Source organism: Halichoerus grypus, chromosome 8, assembly GCF_964656455.1.
Source record: "Halichoerus grypus chromosome 8, mHalGry1.hap1.1, whole genome shotgun sequence".
Classification (NCBI taxonomy): domain Eukaryota; kingdom Metazoa; phylum Chordata; class Mammalia; order Carnivora; family Phocidae; genus Halichoerus; species Halichoerus grypus.
Genome location: NC_135719.1, coordinates 147,175,305 through 147,199,349, shown reverse-complemented (window position 1 = coordinate 147,199,349; position 24,045 = coordinate 147,175,305). Strand labels below are relative to the sequence as shown.

At 63.4% G+C, this 24,045-nt stretch overlaps 1 protein-coding gene across 5 annotated transcripts in view; it reads left to right on the top strand.

Annotated features, from left to right (window-relative positions):
* BEGAIN (brain enriched guanylate kinase associated) overlaps positions 1-23,063 on the top strand; it is a 45,494-nt gene extending 22,431 nt beyond the window's left edge. For 2 of the 5 annotated variants that reach the window (XM_036100025.2, XM_036100023.2), the window contains exons 3-7: positions 15,437-15,598; positions 16,891-16,957; positions 17,579-17,686; positions 19,938-20,021; positions 20,971-23,063. In XM_036100025.2, coding sequence (XP_035955918.2) covers positions 15,437-15,598; positions 16,891-16,957; positions 17,579-17,686; positions 19,938-20,021; positions 20,971-22,320 — 1,771 coding nt within the window. In that variant the 3' untranslated portion in view covers positions 22,321-23,063. Of the gene's footprint in view, positions 1-11,245; positions 11,336-15,436; positions 15,599-16,890; positions 16,958-17,578; positions 17,687-19,937; positions 20,022-20,970 lie in introns of all 5 variants that reach the window. The other 3 variants (XM_078054228.1, XM_078054227.1, XM_078054229.1) reach the window with 3 other exon arrangements.
* Positions 23,064-24,045: the final 982 nt, after the last annotated feature.

Sequence of the window (24,045 nt, the reverse complement as noted above, 5' to 3'; positions counted from 1 at the left end):
AGGGGGCCACGCTCGGCAGGGTGCTTCAAGGACCCTTCCAGCCCAGGGTCCCTGGGGGGCCCTGGGTCTCCACGGCCACCCGGCACTTGGCATCTTGGCATCATCGTCAGGGGAGGGGGGCATGGTGCTGTTTCTTGGGGTGGCGCTAACTGCACTCCCCTGGATTGCTGCTCATCGGGGGTTCCTCTTCTGTAAGTTCTGTGTGTGTTTTCCCATCAGGCTGTCTGACCAGCTTGTGGGTGTTCTTCGGCCTGGTCCTTGTCGCTCGCGCATGTGCGAATCCCCCCCCAGCGGCCGCTTGTCCTTGAAATGGTCCTCTGATGAGCACAAGTTCTTACTTTTAATTCTGTTGACTGTTTTCGGCTTTTCCTTTCGGATTAAAGCTTTTTGCACAGGGACACCCCAGTGTTCGGGCCGACGCTCTTTGATGCACTCAGATGACTGATGTTTGTTGTGGTTCTGCCCCTGTCGGTGGCCACTCTCCAGGCTGGAGACGCTGTGGGGAAACACCAGCCTGACATCCTGGAGATAGAAATGGACATCGGGTCGTGGCAGAAATGTCAAATCCCACTGACCTCCTCTCCCATGACTCTCCCCTCTAGTCACCTGGCCTCCTTGCCTTTCCTCAAACACATTGGACAGGCTCCTGCCCCAGGGCCTTTGCACAGGCTGTTCCTTTCGATCTGGAATGTTCTTCCCCAGATATCCACATGACTCCTGCCTTCCCTCCTTTCATATCTTTTTCAGATGTCAGGGGGATGGGGGGTTTCCTGACCACTCATTCCATTTATAATATCAACCCTCTACCCTGCCCCCCTCTGCCTTGATTTTCCCGGCCACCCCGATCTCAGCTATCTAATGATTTGCTTTATTTCTTTATCTTGTTTATTATCTGTCTCCGCCCCCCACCCCTGTCCAGAACAGCAGTCCACTGCTGATCCCCAGTGCTTAGAACTGGCATGTAGTAGGTGCTCAGTAAATGCTTTTGGATGAGACCGCACTGTGGCAAACAGTGGCCGTCCCGCTCCTCACAGTGCTCTAGAGGGGGGCCTCTCCCTCACTTGTGCCCCCCAGCCTACCCCCTCGGCCCTCAGGGACTAGTGTTTTTTTATTATTATTTTTTTAAATCACCCCCTGAAGGGTATTTGGTTGGCCCAGTGGTTAGAGAACATAAATCACCCCCTGGGAGGCCCTCAGAGCTGCGAGAGCCTCTGGTGGAGGGATTTGGCCTCAACAGGAGATGGGGGGCCCTACTGAGATGAGGAGGAGCAGGGACGGGGGGCTTCTGGCTGGGGGACCATTAGGGGCAAGAGCCTGGGGGCAGGTGGGAGAGGGGCACGTGGAGGCAGGGCCTGAAGGTGGGGCACTCTTCCTCACCGGGTGGCTGAGCTCTGACCTTCCCGGTATTCTCCGCCTCCCGCCCTCCCAGCAGTGAAGGATCACAGAGCTACGTCCCCAAGCATCAGGACAGTGCCCAGCTGGAAGAGTCCTGTCTGTGTTTGACCAAATGGTGCAGCCCACTCACCTGTGGATGCCCACGACACCTGTCCCGTCAGACAAACAGGCTTCCCATCCCCCCCTTCCAGTAGCCCCCTCTTCCGGGCCACACCAGCACCCTTCCTGAAGCCCAGAGCCGAGGGCACACTTCTGACAGCGCCAGATCCCCGCTGGCCCCCAGAAGACCCAAACTCCTGTGTGGCACCCAGGCCACCTTTAGCCCCGCGCATGGCTGCTCCCCGGGCTGGTCACTCAGAGGTGGCCTGTCCTGCCTCCCTCCAGACCCTCCTCAGGGACCCCTTCTCCCACCCAGGAGGCTCCACTGCCTTGGCCCTCTGGGTTGTCACTGTCGATTTAATTTGCTCATCGATTGCATGCTTGACAAATATTTATTGAGCACCCACTCTTGGCTAGAGGCTGTCACAGGCACTGAGGATACAGAGGGACCAAAAACTTCCTCTAGTTAGGGGAGACGGAAAACTTTTTAAAATAAGTATCACAGTGACCAGTGCTATGGAGACCAAAAATGCCCCCAAACAGAAGGGCAGTGAGTGGGTTGGGTTGGGGCCGCACAGCCTGGGAAGCCCCCCACCCCGGGGAGGTGATACCTGGGTGCAGGCCTGAGCAGGTGAAGGGTCACCAGGCCCGTGAGTGGGGGAAAGAGCTCCAGGCCGAGGGAATGGCAGGTGCAAGGTGCAGAGGAAGGTGCTGACCTATGAGAAATGGGGACAGGCCAGAGTGGCTGAGCAGAGTGATGAGGAGGCCAGGGAGGTGAAGGGGACAGATGGAGGCTGGGGGTGAGTGGGGCCTGCTGAGCGCTTGCGAGCAGAGCCACGGTGTGGCCGTGTCTGTGTGGAGCGAGGGGGCAGAGCTGGGAGGTCAGGACGGAAGGCAGGGCAGGGACCAGGAGAGTCGTGGTGGCAGCTCTGACCGCCCAGGCAGTGGCCGTGGAGGTGGGCAGAGGGTTCTGGTGTATTCGGGAGGAGAGTGGACAGGGTCTCCTGATGGGCTGGGTGTGGGGTGTGAGGGAAGGGGGGGCAGCATCCAGAACAACTGCTGGGTGTTGGGCCTGAGCAAAGGATAGAGCCATTGTCACCTGAGATGGGGACAGCTGCAGGGGGAGAGCAGGTTTGGGGACGCATAGGCTGCCATCTTACCCACAGGCCTGGGGTACCCCTGCCGCACACCTGCTCTGGGCAGACCCCCTGTCCTGGAGGGCAGCTCCATTCTCTGGGCAGGGTGGGCATGCAGTAGGCGTTCATTGAGGGTTGAAGGACTGGCTGGCATTGTGGTCTCAAACCTGCCAACTCAAGGAGAGGTTTCCCGGGGATTGGCCACCTGCTGAGACCCCTCTGAGGCCTCCAGGATTGCCATTGGGTTTTGTCCCTTTCCCCCAGACTGCCTACTCTCCACCTCTTGTCTCCTCCACCCCACCCGGCAGGCCCAGTCCCTCCCTAAGTGGGGTCCCCCAAGGCTCTCTGCCCTACTTCTAAACCTGACCCTAGTGGAGGAAGGCTTAAGTGCTAATTCTTACTATGGTGTGAATGACTACCTCACTTTGATTTCTCCCTTTGGGTTTCAAGGCACTACAAAGAGACCCTCCACATAGACTATTCTTTCTTCTGTCCTTCCCTTCAGAGTTTCCTACCCTCACAGTACATATGAGTCCCTACTCCCCTGGAAAGCCTCCCTGATGAAGTATGTGATCAAGAAGGTAGACTCACCTGGGTTTGAATCCCAGCTCTGTCACTTCCTGGCTGTGTGGCTTGGACAAGTTTCTGAACCTCTCTGATTCTCAGTTTCTGCATCCGTAGAGTGGGCATAATAATAATAGCACCTACATTAGAAGGTTGTTTCCAGGATTACATTTTTACCATGGATCTTGGCACGTGGTTAATGCTCTGGCTGTTAACTGCCTGGCCCTCTGAGAGTTGCTCCTTTTCCATCCCTCTGCGGGCCCCTGAGGTGCTGGGGCTAGTGGGCCGGTCAGGGGGCCCGCATCGGGGCAACAGTGAGGCGTCCGTCTTGCTGGAGTCACCGCTCCCAGAGATGGGGAAGACAAGACGGTTGTCGGGTGAAGGCAGCAGGACGTGGGGCCAGGTCTCCTGGGGTCCTCAGCCCCTCTTCCCACGTCCCTCATGGCCAACAGCATGGGGGTGCTCTGCCGGGGCAGGTGCTGTGCCTCTGTGTCCAGTGTCCTGGCAGGAGGGGTGGCGGCCAGGGCTGGGGGACCCGCGGTGACGTTTGGAGGGGCCGCCCTGGAGAAGGGAGGCCATCCTGGGAGAGGTGCTTACTAGGAGCCGGTACTAGCCTGGTGCCCTTTGAAGAGGCCCTTGCCCCTGGCCATGACTCCTTTGTCTGCCGATGGGCGGCACCCCCACCCAGGGAGGTGAGGATTCAGTGAGGACACCCCAGTGGTACACGGTACGTCTCACTGGGTGACTGACTGACTGATGGGATCATCGCAGGGAGCCATTTCCAGGAGGAGGTCACGGTGGTCACAAGTGCCCCTTTGGGCTTTGAACCTGAAGCCCAGAAAGGCGGGCTCCTTTCGGCCCACCGTCATAGCTCCCCTTTTCTTCCAGATGGGGTTTGCCCTCCTGGAGACCATCTCCTGCGGGCCTGGAGAGGTGCAGGGGCGGGGGTAGACGGGGAGGGGAGGGGAGGGCGGGACGAGCCAAGGGCCCAGAGTGGCGGGGCTTGGAGGGAGCACAGGGTTGGGGCAGGCTGGCCATGCCCCGCAGTGTAGGGGTCCCCGATAAGCCTCCCACAGCTCTGATTACTTTCATGATCCCCAGAATTCCAGAAAACAGGCCCTCCCACTGATCCAATTAATGTGTGCCCGTGTCTGTTTGCCGTGGCGAGCCGGCCGGTGGGGTGGTCAAATTAGGAAGTCAGCGTGGGTCCCAAAGGTGGTCATGAACCCCATCATCGAAGTATTGAATGGTGGCGCCTTCTCGCCGGGGCTCCAGGGTGGGATGGCAGGTGCTGGGAGGTTAATTTGGGAGCCCCTCGTCGCCTATGGGGCCAACTCCATGGTCATTCCATCCATCCATTTCCCCGTGGGTGCCCCCCCTGAACACCGACTCTGGGTGGAGGGCAGGTATGGCCTCAGGGCAGGGGAGGGGTCTGGGGCTAAGTGTTCATGGTCCCGCCTTCCAGGCCCCCCAGTCTAGAGTAGGAGACCAGTGAAAGGGCAGATGACCCGCGGTGCCCAGCTGGGTGTTATGAAAGAGGGGGTCGGGCAGGAGTGCCCAAGGAGCCCTCACAGAGCCAGGGGTTCTGGGGACTTCCTGGGGCCCCTGTGGCTTGCCCCACCCCGCCTGAGGCAGCCACCTTGGGTTCCCCTTGCCGGCTCAGCCCCAAGCCCAAGCCTGGTGCCCTGAGGGAAAGGACCAGACGCTTGACCTGCACTCGGCGCCTTCTGCCCACGTCTCCCTGGCCAGCCCCTAGTCGGCCCTTCCCCCCCGGCCTGGGCTCTGGGATGCACCCTGGCCCCCGCCAGGATGTTCTCGCCTCCGGACCTTCGAGAAGGAGAAGGAGGTGCTCGTGGGCCAGGGAGGGCTCAGCCATGCCCTTGGCTTCGTGGGTCCTGACAGGCTGGGAGCGAGGACGGACAGCATTCCCACGGAGCAGGAGGGATGGGGCAGTACCTGGAGGGTCAAGGGAAGGTTGTTCTCGATGTGGGAGACGTAACTCTCTCGTATGCCAGAGAGAATGCTCTGGAAGAGAGGGAGGGGCTGGTGCTTGGGGAGCAAGGGGAGAGTCGCTGAGCTGCGCCGGGGGGGGGGGGCTGCCTGGCGGGCTCTGTAGTAACAGCGGGCGGTGCCGGGTGTCGGGCAGATGCGGGTAGGTGGCTACACCTGGTGGGGACATCTGTGCGCGCTCCCTCGGGCGGCTTCGTTTCCTCAGCGGAGAGGGAAGCGAGGTGATCGGCTGGGAGGAGTGGGGCGGGCGCTGAGCAGGGAGCAGAAGGTGTGAAGTCGTTTTCCAGGCGGTGGGAAGGGGGTGGACAGGGGACGGACAGGGAATGTGAGAACATTCCAGATCATTGTGTCGGATGAGCAGACAGTGGGGCCCGTCACGCAGCTCCGTGATTTCCTGCCGTCCGTGGAGAGGTGGCCTTCACCAGGCTGGGGTTTGGCCCCGATGAAGGGAGGGCCGGGGAGGGCATGTGGAGAGTGGCGCCCGGCGCCCGGGCCCGCCGGGGGGGGGTGGAGGGACGGGCATCCCCGTGGTGAGCTGGGAAGAGAGCAGGGTGTCGGAAGTGGGATCACCGAAGGGAGGCGGCATTGGGGAAGGCCAGCGGGGCGTCTCCGTGGGCGTGGGAGCTGGTCCGGGCACTCCCTCCCTGCCCCTGGAGCGCAAGCCCCCCGCCGCGTGCCCCCTACCCCCGGTCATCATTGCAGTTGTGCGTTTCCACGTGCCAGCCACATGCTGGGTACCCGCGTTCTCTGCCACTGACAGCCCCCTCTCCCAGCTGGCCTCCAGAGGCCGACACACCATCTGTCCACAGGCCTTTGTCGCTGGAGGGGGTCGACAGGGCCCCGAGCCGGGTGTCAGGAGGCCTGGGTTTGGCCTGACTCACACATGACATTTCATGTGGGGACCATCATGTGGCCACTCAGGGCCAGGTCTTTGTCTATAATGCAGACGTGATGAGGACCCGTGTGGACAGCAGTGACCCGCAGAGAGGGGGCCAGCGCTGCCCCCACCAGCCCTCCGCAGGCCCCAGAGCCCGGCTGCTTACCTCTGTTCCTCTTTGGGGGCCAGAGTCCTCAGGCCGCCTCCTATGGGCCTTTCCTGAAAAGGCTGCTGGGAGCTCAGCTGAAGCCAGGGCTGCCCAGAGGCCGTGGGCACCTCCAGCGCTTGGCCACCAGGCTCCGCCATGTACCTGGCCCTGCACCAGGCTCTGGGACCCTGAGGAGGAGGTGCGGACACAGCCCCTGCACCCGGACAGCACCCCCTGCTTTGTAAGACGGGCCCAGGATAGCAAAGAGGGCTTCTGATCCAGCAGGAGGTCTGGGAGGGCTTCCTGGAGGAGGTGAACCAAAGAACCAACGAGCCAGGAAGGGATGTGCTGAGCAGGAGGGGCAGCGTGTGCAAAGGCTCGGGGGTGACTTGCAGCCGCTCTGGCCACTTGCCCAGGTCACCTGCCGTGTCCCAGCCCTGAGCACCCCTGGGTCTGCCCAGCCGCCGAGGGCTCACGAGGCCGCAGTGTTGCCAGCACAGGCAGCACTCACAGGCCCTCACGGGGGGGCGGAGGGGTGGGCAGCGCCCCCTCGTGAGCACGCTGCAGGGGAGGTGGTTCCAAGAAAACCACAGAGCACTGCAGTTTGCATTAAAATCTGTCATCCCAACGTCAGGGGAAGAGCAGCTGGCCAGGCATTGAACCCATGTGACCTCAGAGGCACCCCACTCCTTGATTGCCATGCATCTCAGTGTCCCCAGCTGTAAAATGGGTGTGGTGCACACCTCCCCCCTGGGTAGTCTGAGACGAGACGAGCAGGTTTATGCACGCGCCTGGGGCAGGTGGGCCCTTGGAAGGCTCTGGAGGTGCTGGTTGACCCTTCATGCCCACCTGCCCCTCGGGGGAGATCCAGCCAGGGTGGGCTCCCTAGAGGAACAGAGAAAAGGCTCTTCTGGGACCGGCAGGAAAGTGGGGACCACTGAACACAGGCACAGGCTGGGGCACAGGAGGGGCTCGAGGCAGGAGAGACGACACCGAGGTCCTGAAGGGACCGTCTCTGGCTCCTCCTGGGGAAGGCACGTGACACCAGGCCTTCTGCGGGGACCCGCTCTCGGGTCCAGCGGGACATCCTTCGGGCTTCACACAGCGGTCCCAACGAGCCCCCCGGAGGCCTAGCTGGGAGGGGCTGGGCTGGGCGCTAAGGACGGCAGGTGAACGAGGAGGGCGAGTCCCACGGAATAGCAGGCAAGGAAGCAGGGTGCTGCCCCCTCAGGAGTGAGACGGAGCGGGGACGGCAGGCTGGGCCAGGGGCCGGGGCCTGAGAGAGGAGGGGCGGCCCGGAAAGAGTTGGGAGAGCATGTCCCTGGCCGAGGGAGCAGCAAGGACCAAGGCCCTGGGGTGGGAAGGAAGGGGCCAGGGTGATGGAGGGGACCAGCACGGAGAAGGGCAGAGCAGTGATGAGTCCCGGGGGACAGGGACTTGGGATGGACACACGTGGGGGAATTTTGACCAGAGGTGGCACATGGTGTGACCGGGTTTCCTGGCATGCCATCTGGCTGCTGGGGGGAGACCGGAATGCTGGGGGAACGGGGCGTGGGGGGTGCGGGAGCCCCAGGCACCGCTGCTCAGTGACACCCAGGAAGCTTCTCAGCCCCTAGTGCGCCGCGCACCTGCGAGCAGCGACCAATCCCTGCCCCGGGGACCGCCTGGGCTGGGGCAGCAGGGGGGCGGGGGGGCCCCCCTGACACCAGGCCCTGGATGTGGAGGAGTTAACCCGGAGCAGGAGGGAGTGCGTGCGATCCGGGCAGAGGGGACACGGGGACAAAGTCACCAGGATGAGAAGCTGCCTGCAGCATGTGAGCAATGACAAGCAGTTTGGGGTTGCTGGAGCATGACTGCCGGGTGGGGCCCGGGCGCCACGAGCCGAGAAGACAGGCTGTCCTGTGGGGGCGCGCCGCGGGGACACCGGGGCCCAGAGACTCGCGGCGTCTGGGAGCTGGCAGGCCGCGGCTCCTTCAGCCAGCACGCCCTCCGTCGGCCTCCTGCCCGCCCCGCCTCATCCCCACAAAGACTTCAGCCCCCCACGACGGGCGCCGCCGCCGGCCCACCAGGTGCACCCGACCCAGTAACCTTGTCAACACCTTGGAGCGGGGCAGGATTTCCTCCCGGCACCCCAGGGCTCCCGGAGCTCACAGGCCCTTCCTCCCCATGCCCAGCGTGGCACCCAGTGCCACAGACATCAGGGGGAACAGAGAGGGCCAACGGCCCAGGCCCGGGCCCCAGGAGGTCCTGAGGGATGGAGGAAGGGCATCAGGAGGCAGTCTGCAGTCCGATGGGGACAGAGGAGGAAAGAGAGGGAACCTTTAGTGAGCAGGAAACAAGGAAGGCTTCCAGAAGAGGTGGCATTTGAACAGAGCCTCGCAAGAAAAAAGAGGCTCTGGGGACTGAGAGAAGGGAAGCCAGGACATTCCAGAAGAGGGAACAGCATGGGCAACTGCCTGGACGGTGGGTGTGAGTGTGGCCGCATTTGGGGGATCAGACAGGAATGGAGAGGGCCGTGGTCCTTTCCCCGCAGGGAGAGGAGGAAGGGGGCCTGGTGTGCGGGGGGGAGGGGGGCCTCAGGTGTGGCTATAAGCCCCTTCCTCCCCTCCCTCCCCTGGGCCAGTCAGAGGCAGCCACAGGTGGCCACAGCCATCTCACCTGGATGATGGGGGATGATGAGGTGAGGTGGGAGAAGTGCCCGGCGCTCCCTGTGTCCCCTTCTCCACCTCCATCCCCTCGGACCCTCAGCCCCTCAGAGCTGGCCAGGCTGGTCTCCCCACCAGCTCCCTGAGCACGCAGACCTCCTGCCCCTCCCAGCTGCCTGCCCCCCCAGGGTCCAAGGTGCCTCCCAGGCCCATCTCACTGGGTCAGGTGGCAATTGTGCCCCCCTGAGGACACCCCCTGTCCACGAGGGAGCCGGGATCACCAAGGCCCCGGGGCTCAGGGCAGGTCGGCTTCGGCAGCCTGGGCAAAGCCTCTGTCCATCTGTCTGCCCAGCAGTCCCCAGGCCCTTCGGCCAGCAAGGGTGGGAAGGTGGCTTTGCGGGCCCAGCGAGGGATGACACTGTGACGGGGGCCGCGGCTCTGCCATGCCAGGCCCCACTGGGGCAGTCACTGGCCCTGATGGCAGCCGGCAGCTGGCCAGGAGAGCCCACTGGGAGGCGGGTAATTCCTTCCTCCGCTGTCTCTCCGCTTAAACACTTGGCGTGCCTGTTGGGGGGGGGGTGGCCCTCCCTCCCCGCTGCCGTCTTGTCCTTCGGCACAGATGCCCCGGGAGGGGGTGGCAGCCCAGGAGAGGCCAGCAGATCTGGGTCTCCTCTCCTCCTCACCCCAGGCTTGCTGTGTGATCTTGGGAGAGTTGCTTAGCCTCTCTGGGCTCCCGTTTTCTCATCTCCAGGATAGGGGCACTCCCCAGCCTCAGGCTGGGAATGAGCCTTTGTGTCAGAACAAGAGTGTATTGTCAGCAAAAAAATGCCCTGTGTGTGACCAGAAGCAGTGTCTGGGTCAAGCCACAGCCATGCCCCCTACTCGCTGGGCCTCCAGGCAAGCCCTGCCCCTTCCCTGGGCCTCAGTTTCCCCCCAGGCCTCAGCCTCTTGCTACTCTTCTGAAAACTCACCCACCAGGAGCCCCCCCTGTGGAGGGGCCCTGTGGAGTGAGGACTGGCTGAGGGCCGGGAGGGGGACTCCCACAGGATGGGCTGTGGTCCAGGTACCCAGGGCAGACTGGCGGTTTCTGGATGCTCCCAAGGGCACCGGCCCGTCCTGCCCCTGCTCTGTTCACTCGGCGGCATTGGGGTCATCGGCCAAGGGTGGACACTGGGGCTGGAATTTCAAAGTCCCATCCACCCAGAGACCCAGCCAGTGCCCTGCCCACCACCCGTCCTCCACAGCGTGCTGGGGCCCCAGCTCAGGAGACCAGGGTCAAGGGCAGCCCATCTTACAGATGGGGACACGGGGGCTCCCAGAAGTGGAGACCAGTGTGCGGGGCACAACCCAGGGCTGAGAGCTTCCCCGCTTCCCCCTTGACCTGTCAAGTCTTTTTTTTGGGGGGGTGCAAAATTTGATCCTTAGTAAATTTTTTTTCTGATTTCTCATCACTATAGGAAATATGACAAATCTAGGAAAGTATAGAAGAAAATTTTCAAATTACCCAGAGCCCCACCACCCACCCATGACAACACTAACACTTCTTTCCCTACCTTACTCTTTGTGGCTGTCGATATACAGATCTTTTTAAATGGGATTATACCGCTCTCTCAATACCCGTGTCTCTAAGCGGTTTTTGGAAGCCCGATTTCCGGGGCTGCATCCTCTCATCAGATCTCCGCTCTGGCTCTGGGGCCAGCGAGGCCACCAGAGCGTCCCTGGAGAGACTGCGGGGGACAGTGGGGGAGAGCGCTCCCAAGCAGACTTGGCTGGGGCGCTGATGAATGTCCTGGTGCCCCCCGCAGGGTGGCACCGAAGAAGGGCAGGGCAGACCTGGGTCCCCTCCCACATCCACCCAGCCGATCCCGCTCCCCATTCCCCCAATCCCGCTCCCCACCCCCCTGCCCTGGACCCCTAACTTCTGCTAGGTCCCTCCGCCCCCAGGACACCCCTCCCCTGTCTAGACGTGTGAGCCCATCACAGCCGCCCAGCACAGGTGGGGCCTGGCGTCAACTGTCCCTCCACGCTCCTTGGCTCCTGGGATCTCCAGCCAATGGGTCCTGCCAGATGGGAGCCCAGAGCTGTGGGGACCCTGCCCCCATGACTCTTCTCTGAGGCTGAGACCTCGAGGCAGGCCTGCCGGTGGTGGGACATAGTACCACCGCTGGGCTCAGGCACCCAGAGCCAGCAGGTGCACCGGCTTGCCCCGCCCCCGGTTCCCGCACCCGCACCCTGACACCTTGCTGACCAGAAGGAGTTCTGCTGCCCGGTGGGGGCGGGTTCCACACCCCCCTCTCTCGGTCTGTGCCCATGGCGGCCCCGCCCCCGCCCCCAGCCCCACGCTGAGCAGCTCTGTCCTCTTCACCCACAGGCTGCGCAGTCCCTGGGTGCCCTCGTGCCTCGGGCAGCCCCGCATCCTGCAGGGCCGGCTGGCCAGGTCCTCGCCCTCGCTCTGGGACAGGTAACACACCTGTTGTCTCCCCGGTTCCTTGGTGTCTCTGCGTCTGTCCCCAGACATCCCTCCCTTGTCTGCGTCACCTCGCCCGAGACCGATGGGGAAGGGCCCCCAGCACGGCCTCACCACACCGTCCTGCACCATCCTTCTCAGAGCCAAGGCCCTGGACGCCCCACCGCCCGCACCCCCTGGCCCTAGCTGAGGGCTCTGTCCTGGGGCTCAAGCCTCCCCTGAGTGTCCAGGGAGGGCTCCTGGTAGAAGGCGGGGGTGGGGCGGGGGGTCTGCCCTGGGACGAGGCCTGCACTCCTAAGCTCATCGTTCTTCTCTGGGAGGCGGGAACACGCATCCAGGGGCTTCCCATGGGCCGGGAAGGAACTGAAAAACACCTCCTCACCCCCACACACCCTGTCAGGTTAGGTGCACATCCTGATTCGATTCACCAGGACCCAGGGCAAAGCAAGGTGACTTCACCAGGCTACAGTCTGAGTAGGGTTTCCTGAGCGCCCGGCCTGGGAGCGTGGCCCTTACCGAGGGCCTGGCACTGGCTGGTCTGGTCACAAAGGACTCCCACACCCTCCCTGTGCTTCTGTTGAGGGGCTGTTTCCAGACGCCAGAGCCTCCTAAGTCGACTCCTTGCTCAGGGGGAAGCAGAGGCCCCCGGGCCCAGGCAATCTCCCCAGATTCCCACGTCCACAAGGCCCTGGCCTCTAGCATCATCTCCCAGTGCTTCTGATGAGCAGGGGCAGGGCACGGACCACACGACGGCCCTAGCGCCCCGTGTGTGGGTGCCCACACCCCAGCTTTACAGACATGGAGACCAAGGCGGAGGTCAGGCAGGGCTCAGGTTGATGCCTGGGGAGGGGGCAGCCCTGGCAGCGATGGGGGCACCCCCCAGGTGACCGCAGACCCCCGGATGCCCAGCCCGGGAACTTCCTGGACCAGGCCGAGGAGGGGACATGTCCAAAGCTTCTGAGTAGCTGATCACCAGGACTCAGTGACCGCCTGTGAGGGGCAAGGGGCGAGGAGGGGCCACCACGGCCACTCGGAGTCTGACTGGGGACTGAGGGTAGCTGTGCCCTTCTTGGGGGTGGGGACCGCAGAGGGCAGGGATGCGGCAGCATTGAATGCACAGAGTGTCAGGTGCCCGTGGGCCGTGGATGGCTGGATGTGGGGGAGTGGGCCAGAGAGAGGCCGGGGCTGGAGATGGAAGCATGTGGGGCCAGGGAGGTGCTCCGTGTGTGGCCGGGCGGGGAGGAGATTCAGCCTGAGATGTGCAGCGAGGGGCTGGGGGCAAACAGGGCCCTGACGATCAGCCTGGGCAAAGCCGAGGGGTCTGCAGACTGGACGGAGCCCGAGTGGCAGAGATGGGGAGAGACGGGGTGGACTCCAGCCGTGGGCCTGGGCCTCTGCTGAGACTGAGGGGTCAGAGGTGTGTCCGGGGCTCAGGAGGGGCGGGAGTCCGGGGCTGGGGGTGCTGTGGTCCCAGGCCTGGCCGGGGCAGGGCTCGGGGGCGGGTGGGAGTAGTGTCTGAGGGTCGGTGGGATAGATCCGCCCCGTTATGTCTGGAAGGCCGCTGGGTGCCACGAGGCTCGGACGGGCCAGGCCGGCGAAGCGGTCGCCTGGTGAGGGGGAGGCCGTGACCAGGTGCCCACCTCATGGCCCTGTTGTACGCTTGTCTCCCCGCGGAACCTGTTCCGTCCAGATGGTAGGCTCCTCCGGGTGGGGGCCGCGCTGCAAGGGGCCAGGAACGGGGTGCGGCGGGGCCGGAGAGGAAGGGAGGACGGTCTGGTATGGGTTGGACGTGTGGCTGGGTCACATCAGGACTGGGCGGTCTGCATGATGGCAGGATCCGTGCTGTGGCTGCAGGTGGGTGGCCATGGTTGGGGGGGAAGGTCACTGGCTCTGGGTGGCAGGGGGTGGCCACTCACGTGGTCACACAGGTAGACGGACGATGCTCTCATCTTTTCCCGAGGGTGCAGAGCCCACCTGTACCTTGTGACAGAGGGCTGTGGGTGGGCCTGCAGCCCCCACGGGACAATTGACTTCAGGGGCTGCTGCCCCACCCCCTCCCCCGACACTGTGCCTGCAGGGGGAGCTCTGGCTGACATGGGAGAGTCCCTAAGAAGCTAAGAAGCTCGCCACCACGCTGGGGAGAAGAGCTGGGGCGGAGGACCATCTGGGATCTGTAGCTGCAGGGTGGGGCAGTCCGGCATGCTGCCTGGAGGAGGCAGCCAGACCTGCGTGGGCAGCGGTGGGCACTGTGCTGCAGGGCTCTCCTGGATTAAGGCTCTGCTTCCTCCTTGGAGTCTGACCCCCGTGGGGACCTGCCCCACCCTTCTCTGAGGTTCTCGCAACGTAGGCAACTTTTTATTTTTATTTATTTTTTACTAAAAAATGATGTAGACGTGGGCAGGAATCCAGGAATATTTAATGGAGATCTGTTGGGTGTGCGCCCGTGGTAACATGAGTGCTTACATGCTGGGCTGGAGACGGAAGGAGACTGCCTGCTCCCTAGAACACTGACTCCGGTTTGGGTCTCGGAGGTCCTGAGAACACGGGCTCTTGCTCAAGGTCCCACAACATCTCTGGGCAGAGTCAGGGTTCCCGAGCCCTGCCTCCCGCGGTTTTCAGCGGGACACCTAGGGACTCCCCTCCCACTCCCCTGCAACAGTCTCCAGTGGGTGCTGTCTCTAGTCCTCTTCCCCGGGCCCCCAGTGAACGCACCAGAAATGACCATTCAAAGGGGTGTTGGCTCCAGATTGTCCCCTGGGGCTGTGCACTTGTTCCAGCAAACTGGGCCCGCTTGCCCCCCCACCCCCCACCTCGGACCCAGGGAACCTCTCTGGGCAGAATTTTTCCCAGAACCTGGGCTTTGTGTCCCAAGGGCAAGATGGGGGCGGTCCAGTCTTTCCAGGGGGAAGCTGAGGCCTGATAGTGGGCAGCCTGGGGGCCCGTGGCAGCAGGGACCGGCAGCGAGTCTGTGTGACAGCAGCGGCCCTGGCCACCCGGTGATGCCAGGCTGGAGTTCACCTGTGCGCGGCACCACCCTGCGTGGGCTTCCTGGTTACGGAGCCCAGGGGCGTCCTGAACGGAGCTGGAATCCTAGCTCTGCTCCTGCCTGACCCCCAGCAGGCGCACCTGGTGCCCCGCACCCGCCGGGCAGCCCCGGCCTGCAGGAAGTCCGCGCTCTTGGCCCCCCTCTTAGAGATGAGGCCCTTCGAGCTCAGCCTGTAAAGGGGGCCGCGCATAGGTCAGTGCGTGTTTGGGAGTAGGGCTGGCTGTCCACAGGAGGGTGTGGCCCTTGCCCCGGTGGAGTTCACGGTCACCATACTGGGCGCAGCCACCATACTTGCCCCTCCTGCCTTTGGCCTGACTGTAGAAATGAGGGCATGCGGACAGTGGGCCATGATCGGGTGTCTCTGTTTCCTGGGGCTGGGGGCTCAGCGTCCTGGCGTGCTAGAGGAGCCCACGGTCTGTGGAGAAAATGGAGCCTCAAGAGCTGGGGCTGGGGCTCTGGCAGGCTTCCTGGAGGAAGGGGGGGCGCGAGCAGGCCAGGGCTGTGCAGAGTTTCCGAAGCTGGGCGCAGCTCGCTGGCCACTGTGGCGGAGGCTGCCTGGCATGGGGCGCACAGCCCATCCTCTCCCCGGCCCGGAGGTCACCCAGCCAATCCGGGGACGAGAGGGCTGCTGGACTTCAGCTTCTGCAGCCGGGCGCCATGCGGGAGCCAAAGCGGGGGCCCCTGCAAGCTGTGCCATCCGGAGGGCGGCCCCGAGTCGGAGAGCCGGGGGCTGACGAGCGCTCCTCAAACCAGGGTCCTTTAAGCCGCCCCGAACACTCGCCAGTTCCGGGGGCCAGCGTCCCTCCCCCGGGGGGACTGCGCAGGGATTTACTGAGGGCGGGGCGCCGCTGGAGGCTGAACGACCGACTCTCGGACCTCCCGCCCCGCCCGGGGAGGGGTGTTCGGTGCGTGCGCGCGCGTGCGCCCTCGCGTGTGTCCGTGCGGCCGGGCGCACACGCTGCGCACCCACGGCGCGGCGGCTGGCCCGCTCGGGCTCCGTTTCCCGCGCTCAGCGCCGCGGCCCGGCCCGCCGCCGCGTGTCGTTGCAGCGCGCTGCAGGAGCAGAAGGGCGAGCTGCGCAAGCGGCTGTCCTACACCACGCACAAGCTCGAGAAGCTCGAGACCGAGTTCGACTCCACGCGCCACTACCTGGAGATCGAGCTGCGGCGCGCGCAGGAGGAGCTCGAGAAGGTCACGGAGAAGCTGCGCAGGTACGGGGGGGGCGGGGCCCGGGGTCGGCCGCCAGGGGAACCCTGCCTGCCCCCCCCTCCCCGGGGGCTGTGGACCCCGTTCACCGACGCCAAGTCCAGGGCTCAGGGAGGGCAAGCTCCGTGTGCCAAGAGCGGCTGGGTCGGGATTTGACTCTGGCTCTAGGTCCTGCCAGGACAGGCTCTTCCAGGCACCTCTCCATCCTCTGTTCGTTCCTCCCATATATTCTTGCCGGAACAGCAGCATGACACACGGGCAGCCATCTCCAGACCCCTCCTGGCCCACCGGGGCCCCAGCCCCTGTCCCCTGGGTCCCTGATAGGAAAAGCGATGTCTAGCCCGGAGACGAACCGGTGTTTAGGGACCGTTCCCTTGAGCAGCGTGGCAGCAAGCGAAGTGTGGGGCAAGGTGTGCTGGACCCTGACTGGTTACTCCCTTAAAAACCAAACTTTTCTAAAAACTTGGTTCTGCATACTGAAGATATTTTCCTACATCTTACACACTTTCCAGCCTTTAGGAAGATACAAAGAGAACACAGAGTCTGCCCTTGGCTTGGTTTGTTTTAAAACATTGATGGCGCATAGGCTCCTGCTGTCCCGGCCGGGATCTGCCAGGAGGGCCGTTTGTCCCAGCCCCCACCCCCGCCCCGAGCGAGCCCTCCCCCATCTAGTTGCGTGGGAACCAAGCTTAGGCCTCGCAGTCAGACCTCGGTTAAGGTGTCGCCTCTGCCGCTTACTGCTTGAAGCACCTCCACCTCAGTTCCCCACTGGTAAGACTGGGCGGGGGCGCACAGTGACACGGCACCCAGGTTGTCGAGAGGACGCACACTGTCCCAAATCCTCTTCCACCAGCACACCACATGTAGTGGGAACCCGGCTCCTGATTCCCACCCAACACCTGCTCCCGCCTTCCCCCTTCTTCCCCGGGGAGCCCGGTTTTAGCCAGCATGTGTCCCCAGCACTCAGTCTGGGGCTCCCCGAGCGGCAGTCCTAAGTCTCTGCCCTGCTAACCTCGAGACCGAGTGAGTAAATGTGAGTGAAACACTCTGAGCAAGGACCGGACAGAGTCGCTTGGGAGTAGAGGCCTTCCCTTTTCATCTCCAGGGGGTCCTCGACCCTGGCCCAGGAAAGGCCTCTCCACATTTGCTCTTTGCTGTGTGCGGAGGAGCAGGTAGACCAGGGTGGGACCCGTGGGCAGGCTCAGGCGGCCTGTGTTCAGCCCTGCCCTGCCCGCCGGCTGGCTGTAGGGGTCCTGGGAGGGTCGGGCCGGGCACCGCAGCCACCCCATTGTTCCAGGATTCAGAGCAACTACATGGCGCTGCAGAGGATCAACCAGGAGCTGGAGGACAAGCTGTACCGCATGGTGAGGGCCACCACCCCGCTGCCGCCTGGGGGACGGTGCTGGAGGCCTCCTGGTCCTGTATGGCTGGTGTGTCAGGGCAGGGCCGGGCGGGATCTGGCACCTTCCCTCTCCGAGAGGAGTTCCCTCTCCCTCTAGTAGGTTCCGGGCTTGTTTTGTTTCTGAAAAATCACAAATGGGCCTTCAACACCTGCTGTCTTAGAGTCTGTCGGAGCAGAGACAGCTCGGCTTGGGACCCTGGACAAGGGCCCTTGCCTTTCTGAGCTCAGGTGGAGGCTGAAAGAGGACAGGCTCAAGGCAGGAGGGGGTGGGGTGCAGGGAGAGGGGCCAGGCTTTGTGCTGAGTGCAGACTCAGGAGGTAGGCATTACTGTCCCTGTGGTGTGGATGAGCAAGAGGCTCAGGGAGCCAGTGACTTGCCCAAGGCAGTCTGGCTCGTCCGTGCTGGAACACAGGTGGATTTGAACCTGCTGCTCCTAACCCCACCTTCCTTGGCCTTGCAAACACCTCATCGTTATCGACTGCAAGAGGGCACCCGGGAGGCCTATGGAGCAACTGGACTTGAGGCCCAGGCCTTGGCTGACCCCTGACCGGCTCCTTCCCATACCCCCCACCCCTCGCCCCAGGGCCAGCACTATGAGGAAGAGAAGCGAGCGCTGAGCCATGAGATTGTTGCCCTCAACAGCCACCTGCTAGAGGCCAAGGTGACCATCGACAAGCTGTCGGAGGACAATGTGAGTGTTGGACCACCGTGACCCTGGGGGCCCAAGCCCAGGCCCCGTGGCCTCCAGGCTTCAGGGGCTGGTACAGGCAAGGTGGAAGGACAGGGCTACCTCACCAGAGATACACTGCCAAGGGTATTCAGGAAGACCCTCTGCTGGAAGGAAATAGGGCTTGAGGTAGCTACCCCTGGGCCATATTATCCCATTCAAGGCGGTGCTTCCTGACCCCAGGTTTGGGGCATGCTCGCTCCTGCCCCAGCCAGCCCCCGTGGGCATCAGAGCCCATGTGGATGCTCTGATTTCAAGGGCCCCGTGAGACGGGCCCAGCCCCACTCAAGGACCCCTGACAGCTGACCATACATTCACTAAGGAGTGTCTGCTTCTTGCCAGGCCTGCTGAGGCTGTGAGATTATGGTGTGAACGACGCAGGCAAAACCCCTCCCTGCCCACGTGGAGTTTACACCTGAGCAGGGAAGACAGCAAGCAAGATAGATACGCAAACCGCATAGCGTGTTAGAAGTGCTGAATGCCACAGGGAAAAACAACACAGCAAACGGTGCTAGGGAGTCATTTGGGTGCTTCTGGAAGAGGCTGCTAGATCAAGACCTGAAAGTGGCCAGAGAGGTGGCCACGGGCACCGGGGGAAGAGCCTTCCTTCCGGTGGAAAGAACCGGAGTGGCAGAGGAGGGCCTGCAAGAACAGCAGAGGGTCCTCCTGGCGGCGGAGGGGGGGCAGGGCAAGGTCTGAGGTCAGAAATAGAACAAGAGGCCACACGGTGCAGGCTCCTCTAGGAATCTGAGTTTTATTCTGGATGAAGTAGGGAGCTACGGAAGGTTCTTGAAGAGAGGAGTAACATGACTGGACCTACGCTTTTCTGGGCTCACCGAGAACAGACAGTGGGGACAAGGGCTCATGTTCTGGTTCAGAGATGGAACCCACGGCATTAACGGGGATTTTGGACGTGGGGTGTAGGGGAAGAGAAGGGTCCAGCCCAACTGCAGGGTTCAGAGCCCGAAGGAAAGAAGCGACCTGCTGTCTCGGGGTGGGTGTGTGCCTGGGGAGGAGCAGGAGTGGGGCTGGACCGGGCACCGGACAGCTGCAGGGCATGCCCGGACGGCAGGTTCTGGAGTTGAGGGCGGAGATCAGGGTGCAGGTGCGGTGAGGAGGGAGAGGAGTGCAGGCAGAGGAGGGGGAGGCCCCGCACAGGGCCCGGGGCCGCGCTGGGGGTCTGTGAGGGATGCGGTGGCGGCTCTGAGCTGGCCAGCCAGTGCTCACGGCCCCTTGAGGCCAGGGGCAGCGGGTCTGGGGCCTCACCGGGGGTTCATTCTCAGCTTTCGGCCGACTGTGCCCTTCCCAGGGGACTCAAGGAGACATTGCGGAGGCTGAGGGCCCAGTGTGTCTCCACTTGGCAGGCCAAGCTGGGGGCACGAGGCTCAGCGCAGATGGTGGAGGTGGGGGAGCCTCCAGGATCAGGGGCGCAGGGGGCAGTGGCCCGTGCCTTCCATAGCCCGTCTCCGCTGCAGAACACCTGGTCCTGGTTGAGCTGAGACCGGGGGGAGCAGGAGGGTCTTGGGGCCCGTTGCTGGACCCCAGATTCCTCACTGTCAGAGCCCTCACAGCGGAGGACCCCCGGCTGGGGGCAGGAGTGAAAGGCCCAACCACAGGCACATGCAACAGAGATTTTCCAAAGATGAAAGCAAATCCTCTCAAGTCCTACTGTTTGCATCTGTTTTCGGCTCAGGAGGCTGAGTCCGTCCCTGCCCGGACCTTGGGTCACACAGGCCCTCTGCCCCTCTCCGCCCTGCCCCTCACCCAGCCCTGCAGCCACCCCCATAAGCAGGCCACACTTTAGGAAGGGGGTGTGCGGAGCAAGTCTGAGACGCGGGGAGGCAGGGGCCGCGGGCACGTTCCTTACCACTGGCTGGTGCCGGCACTCTCCGCTTTGGGGGGCGGGGGGACAGGAAGACCAGGCATGCTCTCCATGCCTGGGGCCTCCGGGAGTTCAGGGGCCACTGGAGGCCCTTCTTCCACCACCGCCCCCACCTTGTGGGAGGTTCCCATCTGGGGCGGCAGCAGAAGTGCCTGGCAGGGCCCTCTCTGCCCCAGCGGCTCCAGGTCGGAACCGAGGCCCAGACAGGGTCCTGCCCGGCCTGCTGCCCAGCCGGCTCCCCCCACACCCGGTGTCCGTGTTGGCCCTGGGCGTGGGCAGCAGGGACCTTGGCGCGGGGCAAGCCGGCAGCAAACGCCTTCTCTTGTCTTGTAGGAGCTCTATAGGAAGGACTGCAGTCTAGCGGCCCAGCTGCTGCAGTGCAGCCAGACCTACGGCAGGGGCCGTAAGGTGTCCGAGGTAACGTCAGCCCCGCCCCAGGGAGGCCAGCCCTCGCCCCAGGACTACTCGGGGCGCCTTTTCTGCAGGTCCCACCCCAAGGCCACTTCTCCCCTTTGAGGGGAAGGCGCTGGTTGAGCCTGGAGCCCCCGTCCCTCCTCACTCCTGCAAGTATCCTGGCTTTTCTGAACCTGGTGGAGGGCCACCCCCCCACACACCTCCTCATCCATCTGGGACAGCCTGCCCATTCCCTTTGGTCTCCTCTGGGGGCTGCTCCTTGTCCCTGCTCCAAGGCCTCAGTCCACTGTGCACTGATGGGGCAGAGTGAGCCCGACATGGGGGTGACTCAGCCAAGGCCCCAGGGCCCCCCCCCCCCCGCCAGGCTGCCCCAGCTCCACGCACTGCCCTCACCCAGACCTTGGTCCTCCGTGTCCCCTCTCGCCTGGGCCTGGGCCACACCTGAGACACTCACAAAATAGATCAAACAGTAGTGGGACGGCCCCATGAGGCACCAGGGGCTGGTGCAGAAGCCGCTGGGCGCCTGGCCCTCAGTCTGTGTTGCATCTGAGTCTGTCTTGTTCAGGAGCACCCAGGCCTCATGACCCAGCAGGGGTGCCCCCGACAGACCTCAGGGCTAGGAGAGCAAGTAGGCCTCTTGGTGGGAGGAAATGAGGGGGGCTGTAGCCCCGAGAAGGGCCCAGGTCAGACCCTGGTTCCACCCTCTGGGCTCTTCAGGCCCAGTTGTTGTGGGCTGGGGAGACAGAGGTGACCGGGGGTCCTCGGGCGAGTCTCAGGAGCTTGTGACATACAGAGTCCTGGGTGCTGGCTCTAGCCGGTGTAGTTTGAGAAGCCCTGGGCAGGTCCCTTTTCTTCCGTGTGTGCATCTGTTGGTCACGGTCAGGGCTGCAGGTGCCAGGCTGACTGCTACCCCTGTCCCTGCCCTCCCACCACCCCCTCCCCCCCCGACCAGCTGCCCTCCGACTTCCAGGAGCGCGTGAGCCTGCACATGGAGAAGCACGGCTGCAGCCTGCCCTCCCCGCTCTGCCGTCCGGCGTATGCCGACAGCGTCCCCACCTGCGTCATTGCCAAGGTGCTGGAGAAGCCTGACCCCAACAGCCTGTCCTCCCGCCTGTCTGATGCCTCAGCCCGCGACCTGGCCTTCCGGGATGGGATGGAGAAGCAGGGCCCACGGCCCCCCTACAAGGGGGACATCTACTGCAGCGACACGGCCCTCTACTGCCCCGAGGAGCGGCGGCGCACCCGGCGGCCCAGCGTGGACGCGCCCGTGAGCGACGTGGGCTTCCTGCGGGCTCACAACTCCACCGACAGCGCGGCCGAGGAGGAGGAGGAGGCCGAGGCGGCCGCCTTCCCCGCAGGCTTCCGGCATGAGGCCTTCCCAGGCTATGCGGGCTCGCTGCCCACGTCCAGCTCTTACTCCAGCTTCAGCGCCACGTCGGAGGAGAAGGAGCACGCCCAGGCCAGCACGCTCACTGCCTCGCAGCAGGCCATCTACCTGAACAGCCGTGACGAGCTCTTCGACCGCAAGCCACCCGCCGCTGCCTACGAGGGCAGCCCGCGCTTTGCCAAGGCCACGGCCAGCGTGGCAGCGCCGCTCGAGGCCGAGGTGGCCCCGGGGTTTGCGCGGACCATGTCTCCGTACCCCGCCGAGCCCTTCCGCTTCCCAGCTTCCCCGGGCCCCCAGCAGGCCCTGATGCCCCCAAACCTGTGGAGCCTGCGGGCCAAGCCGGGGACAGCCCGGCTTCCTGGGGAGGACGTGCGGGGCCAGTGGCGGCCCCTGAGCGTGGAGGACATTGGCGCCTACTCCTACCCGGCCACCACCGCCGGCCGCGCCTCGCCCTGCAGCTTCTCGGAACGCTACTACGGCAGCGGGGGCAGCCCGGGCAAGAAGGCCGAGGGCCGCGCCAGCCCCCTCTATGCCACCTACAAGGCTGACAGCTTCTCGGAGGGTGACGACCTCTCCCAGGGCCACCTGGCAGAGCCCCACTTCCTCCGGGCCAGCGGCGACCTGAGCCTGAGCCCCAGCCGCGCGGCCGACCCGCTGCCCGGCTACACGCCCAGCCAGGGGGACGCGGAGAGGCTCGGGGTGCAGCTGTGCGGGGCAGGCGGCAGCCCTGAGCCGGAGCATAGCCCCCACAGTTCCAGGGACTCCCTGGAGCCCAGCTCCATGGAGGCCTCCCCGGAGATGCACCCCACTGCCCGCCTCAGCCCCCAGCCAGCCTTCCCGCGGACTGGTGGCTCGGGGCTCAGCCGCAAGGACAGCCTCACGAAAGCCCAGCTCTACGGAACCTTGCTCAACTGAGCGCCTGCCTGCAGGCCGCGGCCACGCACCCCACCTGGGCCCCGAGGGCACAGCGCGCCTCTCCCCGAGACACCCGCCCTCCCCAGCGCCCCCCCACCAACCAGGACCCTCTCTGCCACCCAACCCAGTCGAGCCTGAGAGGAGGTCCCCTCCCTCCCCACAGCATCTTGTCCATCCCAGCCCCACCACGGTGGAACGTTTTTCATACCCCAGCATCCTTCCCCACCTGAGATGAGCATTTCCCCCCTTTTATAAAGTGAAACTATTTTTATAGAGAAAAAGGGTCTTTCTTAACGCACTTGGCCTCCAGCTCCCTGGATGGCAGCCTTGGCGTTTTCAACACAAAGCTCCTTTATTTTTCAGGGGAGGACAAGTGGGGCCTGCCCCTGGGAGGGGAAGGACGCTGTCTATGGAGACACCCCCAGTGGGCCGGTGACCAGGGAACCCGAAACTCTGTCCACGAAGAGGGGAACTGGAATGGGTGGAGGGATGTGAAATGTTTTTAAACTGTTTTCGCCGTGTGACCGATAACACCACCCCAGCTCTCCTGTGGTCCACTGTCCCGAGTGGGGCCGGTGCTCGTCCCCCAGTGTCCCGCTCCCCGGCACCACCTCGCTCTACCTCAGACGTATTGAGGCCCTCCAACTCCCGGTTTCTGTGGCTTGCTCTCCTGTTGTCTGCGATGCATGCCCTGTCTCAGTACTGTACTTCTGTTCATTAATAAAAGACATCGGTGGAAAGAACTTGGCTCCGGGTTGTTTCTTCTCCCCACTGCCTTTTGACCACGAGGATGTGTGGCCCTGGCTGCCGCCCCCCCTGTCCCCCCCCACCCCAGCATCTTGTGCAGCATCCAAGCACTTCCACTGTTTCAACCCGCTAGGCATTCTTGCCCTTTCTAGGATGTGCCTTCTGCTCCCCTTCCTGTTTCTGCCCCCCGCCCTTTCTCGGCTCTCAAACTTGGCTTCTGCCTGGAGATTCCTGAGGCTTTCCTTCAGAGCAGCTCTCATTTCTCTGAAACGTCTTTGGCCCCATTGTGAAGGGTGTTCTCACTGGGGAGGGAGGTAGTGGGGGGGGAGCTCCCCAACACACACACACGGAGATGCTGTTGGCGCTGTCCCTGGCCACCTGTTGGTGTGGGGATGCCCGTCCGTCCATCCATTCGTCCGTGGGGAGCTGTTCCTCCTACGGTAATCTGCCCTTCTGCTCTCCGGCCCCTTCAGATCGTCCCTCTCTTTGTCTGCAGTTTCCCTGAGGTGTGTCTGGTTGTGCATTTATCCTTCCTGGGAATTCAAAAGGGAGTCTTGTATCTGTGGACTGGTGCATTTCATCAGTTCTGGAAAATTCTCAACTTTCTTTTTTTAGTTTTCTGTTTCCTCTCTTCCTGGGACTGCCTTAGACCCCTGGCAGCCCCTCTCACTGCACCCTCTGGGCCTGCTGCCCTCCCTCCTGCATGTCCTGAGCTCAGCCCATGTGATTTGCCTTCCATTTCATGAGTTCTCGCTGCTTTGTCCACGTGGCCACCAAACACAGCCACTGGGTTTGTAGTTTTCCATTAATTTGTCCATTCCTGGATGTTCTGTTTGGTTGTCTCACAAACCTACGCTGCCACTTCAACAGTGCCCTGTTCCCTGGAGATCTTTTCTAGCTTGCCTTTTATTTCCCTGAACACATGGGCACAGCTGGTTCAGATAGGGTCTGGCATTCCTTCATGTGTTTCTCTTGTTT